Source organism: Sesamum indicum, linkage group LG6 (genome assembly GCF_026168435.1).
Source record: "Sesamum indicum cultivar Baizhima isolate 11 linkage group LG6, ASM2616843v1, whole genome shotgun sequence".
NCBI classification, from domain to species: Eukaryota; Viridiplantae; Streptophyta; class Magnoliopsida; order Lamiales; family Pedaliaceae; genus Sesamum; species Sesamum indicum.
Window position 1 is genome coordinate 19,778,533 of NC_142662.1, and position 10,976 is coordinate 19,789,508.

Consider the following 10,976-nt stretch of genomic DNA (forward strand, 5'->3'; position numbering starts at 1 on the left):
ATTCAAGTTGACAAAAGATTAAAACTATATCTACCATATTGCATTAATGTATGCCAACTAACCATTCTCGCAAAATATTACAATTTAATGATTTTGGCCCACAACTCCCTCTCTAATGCTAAGCTTTTGTCCTCAATTATTTATGGAAACCCTACCACATTTTTGCTTAGTAAATTTTAATATTATAATAATTAATATTTTATAATAATAATAACGATATATAATTAATACTTGTGTAAATAAAAATCCATATTTAAGTGGGATCTTAGATCTTAATTTTATTACTAATTTCCTCTACTATTTTGCATTTTTTATATTTAATTTAATTTTCTTATTTATTCATCTAATTTCAACCTCTCACTATTTTTTGGTAGTTTCTTTTTAAATTTTCATGCATCTTTTTTTTCTATAATATTATTTTTTTAATTAAAAACTATTTTTATATAAATTTTAATATTATTTTATTTTTTTATGCTAGTACGTGCAGGTGAGACACACTCACATAATAAAATAAAAATATTAAAAATCAATTTGACAACTATTCAAAATTTAAATATTTTTTAAAAGTCTAAAAAGGATAAAGTAATATTTTTTTATTATATTTTATTATCTAATTATTACAATATACAGTACGATTTTTTAGTCGTTTAGAAAAAGAAAGAACTCCGTTTTCTGACGAGTCATTGCTTATTGTTCGTGGGAAGAAGAAATAGATGGAAAGAAAAAAAACAGAAGGGGGGGGGGGGGCGGAGATAAAGAGTAGGGAGAATAGAAGGGCAAATGAGGAAAGGGATTTCTAAAACAAATTTATAATAATTGGTGAAACTGTGTATCCCACTTAAAAGATGTGATCTATTATCTCATAGATCCTTATAAATAGGATCGAGCTCGTATTAATATTCGACTCTAATAATGCGAACCAAATATGTGATTATGCATGAGAAATAATCTTATTATGTCTATTCATACGAACCCAATGGGGTCTAAATATAATATATTTCATCTATTGGGGCAAATCAGAAGAGCATCAAGAAGTCAGGGGCGAAACTGCAAATTCAAAGAATAAAGGGAGGGAAAAGTGGATAGGTGTGTGGAAACCTCCAGAACCCGCCAAAACCAACTTCCAAATGCTCCCGATCTCTCCATATTCTTCATGAAGCCAAGCATTCCACCATCTACAGCTCGGGTTTATATAAACCCCTTCTTCTCCTCTCTGCTTCTCAGAATAACACAAGAGCTTTGATTTCTCTGCAAGTTGAATTCTCTGGTTCTACGCGATTAATCAGCGTTTGATTTTGGGCGGAAATTTTACATACAGAAATGGCGGACGTTCAGATGGGTGAAAGCGAGACTTTCGCCTTCCAGGCGGAGATTAACCAGCTTCTCAGTCTCATTATCAATACTTTTTACAGTAACAAAGAAATCTTCCTTCGGGAACTCATCAGCAACTCCTCTGATGTAATTGTTGTTTTTAATATGTTGTTAGATGTGTGCTCATGACATGTAGTGATTTTAATTTTGAATTTTGTTTTCGTTCTTACTTTTTTAACTGGGGTACTTTTGGTGGAATTTTGTGAAAATTGCTGCGCAGGCGTTGGATAAGATTAGATTTGAGAGTTTGACCGACAAGAGCAAGCTGGAATCGCAGCCGGAGCTCTTCATCAGGATTGTTCCTGACAAGGTTAACAAAACTCTTTCGATTATTGACAGCGGTATTGGCATGACTAAAGCAGGTATCGTCCGAATCCTGCTTGAGTTTTTTTGGCGGCTTTGTGTACGTACAGTAGCTGGTTAACGTACATGGAAATGCAGAGAATAATTTATTGTTCTTTTGATTGATTGTGGGGTTCCATGCTGCATAACAACAGATTTTACTTTTCAGTTGTTTGAATTTGTTGGGTAGGTCACTTAGGTGTATCTTGTTTTCTGAATCTTATGATGAATTACAAGGTTATTCATGAATTTTAGTCTAGGAATATAATGGAGTTTTAGAGTAAAATCTTGTTACGTACAGTTTTGGCTCTGGGGTTCAAAATGAATGAAAGCGGATGCGAGATTTGATTTTAAGGTGTCTTCTTGGGTTTAGGGCAGCTTCATGGAAACTTGGATTATAGGATTTTTGTCAAACTTTCATTTCCACTGTGGTTGTAGGTTCTCAATCTATATATCTGTGTGATCAATAGCATTTCCAAAGAGGCATTAGACTATGACATTAAAGCTGATTTACTTAAGTGTGGATGATGGATAATATGTCTTGGACCTGCCATTTGAAGGTTCATGCATATTTATGTGTTAGTGTTGTTACTTAGAATTTTTTGGTTCTAAGTTTATAATCATCGTTTCTGTTTTTGTTGAAGCAGATTTGGTGAATAATTTGGGTACAATTGCAAGGTCTGGGACGAAAGAGTTCATGGAGGCACTGCAGGCCGGTGCTGATGTCAGTATGATTGGTCAGTTTGGTGTTGGTTTTTACTCTGCTTATCTGGTGGCTGAGAAGGTTGTTGTGACAACTAAGCACAATGACGACGAACAATATGTTTGGGAGTCCCAGGCTGGTGGTTCTTTCACTGTAACTCGGGATGTCAGTGGTGAGCCATTGGGCAGGGGGACTAAGATTACACTTTTCCTCAAAGATGACCAGGTAAGTTTTGGTGGTTATTATTCGAGCATTTTGCATAGAATCTATGCTGGTAGAACACAGTTAAGTTCATGTTAAGTGGCACAATGAGTGCAGAATCCTGAAAATGCAACACAGTAGTTATCATGTCTTCCTATTGCAAGAAGACTAGCTTTTGTGCTATTTGGAGATTCTCTCTCTCTGTAATTCTGCTTTGGATCCAAAATAATTTTTCTGTTTTCTTTTCATTACTGCAGCTGGAATACTTGGAAGAGAGGAGAATAAAGGATCTGGTTAAGAAGCATTCTGAGTTTATAAGCTACCCAATCTACCTCTTGGTTGAAAAGACTACGGAGAAAGAGGTCAGTGATGATGAAGATGAGGACACCAAAAAGGAAGAGGAGGGTGATGTAGAGGAAGTTGATGAGGATAAAGAGAAAGACAAAAAGAAAAAGAAGAAGATAAAGGAAGTAACCCATGAATGGCAGCAAATCAACAAACAGAAACCTATCTGGCTCCGGAAGCCTGAAGAGATTACCAAGGAGGAGTATGCTTCGTTCTACAAGAGTATAACTAATGACTGGGAGGATCACCTTGCTGTGAAACACTTCTCTGTTGAAGGGCAGCTTGAATTTAAGGCTATCCTCTTTGTGCCAAGGAGGGCTCCATTTGATCTGTTTGACACAAGGAAGAAGATGAACAACATTAAACTGTATGTCAGGAGGGTATTCATAATGGATAATTGTGAGGAGCTAATCCCTGAGTACCTTGGTTTTGTGAAGGGTGTGGTGGATTCTGATGATCTTCCACTCAATATTTCGCGTGAAATGCTTCAGCAGAACAAGATTCTCAAGGTCATCAGGAAGAACTTGGTGAAGAAGTGCATTGAGATGTTCTTTGAAATTGCAGAGAACAAAGAGGACTACAACAAGTTCTATGATGCCTTCTCCAAGAACATCAAATTAGGCATCCATGAAGACAGCCAGAACAGGGCTAAACTTGCTGATCTGTTGAGGTACTACTCTACAAAGAGTGGTGATGAGATGACCAGCTTGAAGGACTATGTGACAAGGATGAAAGAGGGTCAGAAGGACATATACTACATCACTGGTGAAAGCAAGAAAGCAGTTGAGAATTCCCCATTTCTGGAGAGGCTCAAGAAGAAGGGATATGAGGTGCTTTTCATGGTTGATGCTATTGATGAATATGCCGTTGGTCAATTAAAAGAATATGACGGGAAGAAGCTAGTCTCAGCAACCAAAGAAGGCCTGAAGCTCGATGAAGAATCAGAAGAAGAGAAAGAGAAGAAGGAAGAGAAAAAGAAATCGTTTGAGAACTTGTGCAAGGTGATCAAAGACATTCTTGGGGACAAAGTGGAAAAAGTTGTCGTTTCAGACAGAATTGTGGACTCTCCTTGCTGCTTGGTTACTGGAGAGTATGGCTGGACCGCAAACATGGAGAGAATTATGAAAGCTCAGGCGCTCAGAGACAGCAGCATGAGTGCTTACATGTCCAGCAAAAAGACAATGGAGATTAATCCAGACAATGGAATCATGGAGGAGCTGAGAAAGAGGGCCGAGGTCGACAAAAATGATAAGTCAGTGAAGGATTTGGTGCTGCTGCTCTATGAAACTGCCTTGTTGACCTCTGGTTTCAGCCTTGATGATCCAAACACGTTCGCTGCAAGGATCCACCGGATGCTGAAGCTGGGTCTCAGCATTGATGACGATGAGACTGCCACTGATGATACTGAGATGCCTGCACTGGAGGAGGATGCTAATGAGGAAAGCAAGATGGAAGAAGTTGACTAAGATAAATTGCTCCTGTGAAAAAATAATATAATAATAGTCAATTGCGATCTGGTTGTTTTGTTTCTTCACATGCGTCTGCTCGTTTGTGTCTTTCGATAGGCTCAGGTGAGGTTTATGATGCTTTTGCCTTGTATCTAATACATAAATATGTATGGTAAAATAATAACTGGATTTGGTAGTTCTATAGAAAATTGAAGTTGCATTTCGAATTCTCCTTCTGTTCAGGACAATATTCTCAGCTGGTCAGATAGATTTTGTCCATATTTGCAGTAGGCCAGGGTGATTCAATGTTTTAATAAATTGGTTTTCGTATGAGCACAGCAATTCTGTATGATTTGTTTCAATGTAAAGTTCATGGTTAGGTATGATGCATTGCTGGGTGGCCCTGCTGCTTGTTTTCCGACTTGGAAGAGCATAGCGTGATGGTGGATTGGCGCACAAATCAAGAACTAAGTTGGGATGGGGTTGTGCCACAATTGGTATATGTCGTGATGAATTTAACTATGAAGGCCTAAATACGCTTTCCTCCCTCAAACTACTAATCCAGTTGCACGTAATTTTTAAATGATTTTTAGGACTATATTGGGGCCGATGAATTCGGAATCATAAATTTTAAATTCTTAATCACAAATTTATTTGTATTTATATGAATGATTCTAAATTTTAAAAATTTTAAATTGTTTAAAAGAAATAATAATATTAATCACACTAAAAATATATTTTGAATGATGATAATTTTAATTATGTCACAATATAATTATTAGTGATGAAAATTATGTATGAAGTTATTACTATAGACAATTAATAACATATTTATACTAGACAACATTATCACTAAACTCACCACATCATTAATATATATGTATCACTGATATATATTTTTGAATGTTTTTAGCTGTTTTATAGTGTGCAAAACAGACCCAAAGCATTATTCATTTGGATACTGTTGCATTCTTTTTGAACTTGAACTTAATATTAGAAGTTTATTGTTTTAATAAATTTTTTATGTAGGACTATGAGATGAGTGTACCACACTCACACCGACAATACATTATATTTTTATCAATTTCTTTACTTTTTCCATCATTCTCCTATATGGGACAAGTCACTTCTCATTTTCTTAACCTAATCTATGAATTTCTTTATATAATTTAAAAAATTACCACACTCATTATATTAGTTCTTTTCGGTAAAAAAATAACTCTTTCGTATTCTAAAAAGACTACAAAAGCAACCAATTCTGTTCCGCGTCCAAATTGTGTTTAATCAGATTTGAATTATATTCATTATATAATTAGTACATAATTCAGATAATATATGCAATCACATTAATGTACAATATTTGTCGTTAAAATTAAATTGAATAAATCTTAATTTGGATAAACAAAAAAAAAAAATAACTAACTATTATAAGAAAAGGTAGTAGTAACAGCCATGCATTACACGTTTGGAAATAAAGTTTATTATATTCGAGGACGTTCCAAATAGAAACTTATTTCTTATAGGAAGTAAGGTATATATGCTGATTAGAAATTTTAATTCAGATCGAGTTTGGTTGGATCTAATTAATTATATAATAAATATAATATATTTGTCGTATAATTGATGTATAATTAAAAAAAATGACTAATCACATGACAAACGTATTACATTTGCTTGATAATTGATTTGATTCGTCCGAACTTGATTTGGATAAAAATTTTGCATATCATGACTTTGTGTGCGTGTTTTACTTCTATAAAATCTGTGTGTTAATTAGGCATGATCTTTTTAGAGATAAAATTTATCCTTCAAATAATAATAAAATAGAACTAACTCTGTTGAACGACTGCTATCCCAATTGAAATGGGTATTCCTTGAATTTTCAATACAAAACTTGCAAAACACGCAGTCTTTAGGACCAGGTTGGGGAAATCGGATGATGGCGCTCTAATACTTAAGTTAATTCATAATTTGGTGAAGATAATGGTATTAAGAAAGAATGGAGTTGTATGAGTTATACCTATCACAAGGAGGATATTTATTTAAAGGGTAGATTTAATTGTATGATTTCATGTATATCGTAAATATTAAAATAATGTAATGGTCATAGTGAATCTGTACATATTATGGTTTTTATAGACTTTGAAGGTCAAATTACAGAAATATGAGTTTTGACCTAAACCTTTCGGCCTTATATAGCCAACGATTCAGAGATTGTCGGGAAGATTTATAAAGACCTTGGGTAAAAAATCAAAATTTATTATAAATAATAATCCCAAATTCTTTTCCCTCTTTTTTTCACCAAAATCTAAGATTTGCTATTCATAAAAATATTAATTAATTGCAGGCAAAATACTTTTTTAGTCCCATAAAATAAGGCTAGAATTTGTTTTGGTATCAACACTGTGAAAATGTGTCGCTTTTAGTTCCATAAAACTCATAATCACATATTTTAGTTCCAAAAAGTCACGTGCATTGTGGTTTTAGAACTAAAAAAGCATTGTTTGGAACTAAAAGGTGATGTAATTTGAGGATTAAAAAGACCTAAAATCACACTTTTTGGGACCAGAAAGATATAATTTTGAGTTTAATGCGACTAAAAGTGTAATCTGTCATAGTTGTGGTGCCAAAAAAAATTATATCCTTATTTTACACTATTTTATTGACATTTTCAGGTCGTATATATGTGTGTGTATATATATATACATCGAAAATAGATGAATCATATAATTACATAAATTGATTTTTAGTTATTAATTATATCTGTTGTGGTCCAACAAGAATAATTACCTTTAGTAACAAAACGTCATAGCTCCGGAAAGGGGTATAATTCGATACTTGCTCTTGCTAACTTATGTAATGTGGAAAAAGTTAAAACTCTGTCGTATACTCATTTCACTTTTGCCTTATTTTTACTACTCACACTTCTATCTCATATATTATTATCACATTCATATATATTCCGTATCTGCTCCATTCTACATTTAAATTATAACCCGTTTTAAATTAAAAATATAAAACAAACAAACAAACATATATCAATCAGTCATTGATGTGACGCCAACTTATGAAACTGGAAGAAATTATTAAAAATTTTGGTTCTCATAATATATATATATATATGTTAAATAATATACATTCAAATTCATTTATATAAAAATTTTCTATTCATTTTTATCAACTCTGATCAATTATTTATTTCACCTTTCTTCTAGCTCATTTATTTCATTAAACTATATATAACAAAAGATCTAGTTATGCACCTACGTATACGAGTGTGCTTCAATCGCACTTATCAAATTAAATTTGGCCAAATCAAATTAATTATAAAGCAAGTGTATTATAAATACTTGCTATATGTGTGATTAATCATTCTTCTATATACATACAGTGGCCTTATCAGTGCATCCTAAAACAACTACCAATTTTGTGGAAAATGTGTGCAGGTCATGAGATTGATGTTAAGAGTCTTAAGACGAGAATGGAAGAGATGATGAGGAGTGCTGAAACAGGAGACATCATGGGATTGTATTCTTCAATCTCAAATGATCCTCAAGTGTTGCAGGATATGGACAACATCCAGTTCCTGCACACTCCCTTACATGAAGCTGCAGCCAGAGGGCACACCACATTCGCAGTCGAGATCATGAACCTGATGCCGTCACTTGGTAAGAAGCTCAACCCTCAGGGCCTAACCCCTCTTCATCTTGCCTTGGAGAGGAACAGGAAAGACACAGCAAAAGCACTTGTAAGAGCTGACCAACAGCTTGTCCGAGTCAAAGGAAAGGAGGGCCTCACTCCATTGCTCTTAGCTGCCAGAATTGTTACCGGTACTGGTGATTTGGATGTTTTAGTCAGCTTGTTGAGCCACTGTCCCGACTCAATCTACGACTTGAACAACCGGTTTCAGACAGCGGTGCACGTTGCTCTGGAATATGGCAATTGTAACGCTTTTACGCTGCTCCTGAATTGGGTTGTCAGGAAAGCGAGAGAGCACACACTTGCATGGAAGGATGAGAGACAGAACACCCTCCTCCATCTTGCAGTTCAGCATGATGGTGCACTTGAGGTAATTGATCGTTCATAAGTTTAAAAATCTAAATAAATCGAGTCGAGTCGATCACACACATATTATTTCTAACTGTTTGTTCCATCAGCAAATAGAGGATCTGTATGTACTTTGTCAAATTTAAACTATAGTATGACTAAATATTATAAAGAATGTGAATTGTTTAATTGAGTAAAAATTGCATTTTTAGTCATGTACATTGATGCTATTTTGAAAATACCATAGTTTAAAAACCCCAGTCACCACAATGGCCAAATTTGGTTGGAGTCAACCAAAATATCACCCAATTTAAAAGCCTAACATAAAATTCGTCACGTGAGCTAGCTCCATCCAAATTTCACTGGATTAAATATATTTTTTGTCTCGTAATTTAAATAATTTGATATTTTTCTTTTTTAACTTATAGTAATATTTTTGTCTTATATTTTTTCAATTTTTGTGATTTTAGTTTTTCTTTTTTCGTGGACTTCACATCCACCAGTGATAAAGGTGATCTCAAGTTAAAATTAAAGGACTCTAATAGTAAAATTAAAAAGATATAGGACCAAAATATAACCCATCAAAAATTAAATGACAAAAATGAGCCAATAAAATCAGTAGCACAAATGTTAAAAAGTCCATGAAATGCACATATATTGTTTTGCTAGAAAGGTGAATCTGATAAACAAGAACTGAAATCCCACAAATAAGATGGATTTAAATGCTATCTTAAAAAATTAAAAAATGAATACGCCAAATAATTTAAATTATGAAATCAAAAATGCATTTAAGTCCATTTGGCCGTCCCGATGGCCGGAGTCTTTAAATTATTGTTAAAAAAAAAAGCAATATTGTCATTAAATAGCCATCCTATACTAAAAATGTAATTTAACCTAATTAATTAACCCTAACTATTACATATATGACTTGTCTAGGGAGTGAAAAAGCTAGTGAAGATAACTAAAGTGAGCAAAAAAAACTCAGATGGGAAGACCCCTCTAGACATTGCCCAAGAGCTTGGGAGTGAGAAGATGAAGAAAGTTTTGATGGAGGCGGGCGCCCAGACAGCAGCAGATTTGCCCAAGAAACAAACACTCACACAATATCTCCACTCCCCAGTAACCCGGTACGAGGACTTACTCCGACGAGAGTACTTCATGCACAAGGAGCTTACCGTCGACATGCGCAGCGTCATTTTAGTGGTGGCCGTGCTGATCGCCACTGCCACTTACCAGGTGGTGCTCCAACCCCCCGGCGGAGTTTACCAGGGCCAAGCCGACAGCCCCACCGACGTCCGGAGGCGCTCTTTGGAGCGTTCTTCACCACGACAGGTCCACCAGGTGGGAAGAATGGTGATGTCGAGCCCACTATTCATGCCGGCGAACACGGTGGCGTTCATTACATCTTTATTGATCATCATATTCATGCTGCCTGGCCGGCCGTACACCGTCGTACTCCAAACATGCTTGATCTTTTTGGCCTACAGCTACCTGAAAGCCATGGATTACATATCTAATTCCAGTGGGGTTTCTAAGTTCATGTTCTTCTTCTCCTGGTTCGCGATTGTGACTGCTTTCGTCGGCAAAATGGTGTATTCTATGGGGAAGGCGATCTTCAAGGACGTGTGGTGGCTGCCGAGATGTGCCGCAACATCGAGTAACGTATATAATCGATTCCACGGCCGCGGGGCTGTGAAGATTGTTTCGCTTGTCCGCATCCTCAGAAGGCAGTACAAACTTATCCAACATTAGAATGTCTGGCAATAGCATGCATGCAAGTTTTATATATAGAAACAATAATAAAGTAGAAAATTTTAACGCAAATCGAGTTTGGACAGACCAAAACTAGTTATATGGCAAGTATAATACTTGCAGTGTGATTAGTGTATAATTCAAAAAAAGTGATCAAATTCGCATAATAAGTATGTATCACACTTACTTTCTAATTGATTTAATTTGACCAAACTTGATTCATTTAAAAATTTTCCTAAATAAAGTATTGTGACGTGGGCATACTACTCCAAGAAAGTTAGGAGAACTAATGTACGCACTGCCATGCATTCACTATGGCCCCAGTTACTTTGTTGATCGGACTATTGGATGATGGGATGATCTTGAATTAAATATATGATACATTTAATTTTTTTGATTAAATTAACCGAAAAATAAGTAAAACAGTGAAATTTTAAATTTATAAAATCAAATTGCGATAATCAATTTATATACAATAAAAAATATCACCTCTTAAATTAGAAGACTAAAACTATACAATTTTTTTATTCTCCGCATCTTCTAATGCTTCAAATCGAATTGGGATCGGATTGACCATGCTTATGGGTTTAAGATGAGTGGGAATTGTCGAGGAAGATGGCTTTAAACTTAAAAATAAATAGTTATTATGAACCAAAACTTCGTGGTTTCGATAACTTTAAGCTAATTGGAGGTGTTAATTAGTTATCGTCGCACACGATTCTCACAAACATATAAAAGGAATTTTGATGTGAGATGATAAGAAAAAA

General features: G+C 34.8%; 2 protein-coding genes across 2 annotated transcripts; both read left to right on the forward strand.

The window, feature by feature from the left end:
- Nucleotides 1-1,089: 1,089 nt before the first annotated feature.
- Nucleotides 1,090-4,637, forward strand: LOC105164060 (heat shock protein 83). The gene is made up of 4 exons (XM_011082615.3): nt 1,090-1,458; nt 1,592-1,733; nt 2,361-2,641; nt 2,875-4,637. Exons 1-4 carry the CDS (start codon nt 1,321-1,323, stop codon nt 4,426-4,428), a joined length of 2,115 nt encoding a protein of 704 aa, XP_011080917.1. The 5' UTR covers nt 1,090-1,320; the 3' UTR covers nt 4,429-4,637.
- A 3,071-nt stretch (nt 4,638-7,708) lies between these two features.
- LOC105164228 (ankyrin repeat-containing protein BDA1) lies at nt 7,709-10,412 on the forward strand. Its single transcript, XM_011082841.3, has 2 exons — nt 7,709-8,479; nt 9,394-10,412. The coding sequence occupies exons 1-2, from the start codon at nt 7,847-7,849 to the stop codon at nt 10,207-10,209; spliced, it is 1,449 nt and encodes a 482-aa protein (XP_011081143.1). The 5' UTR covers nt 7,709-7,846; the 3' UTR covers nt 10,210-10,412.
- The last annotated feature ends 564 nt before the right edge of the window (nt 10,413-10,976 follow it).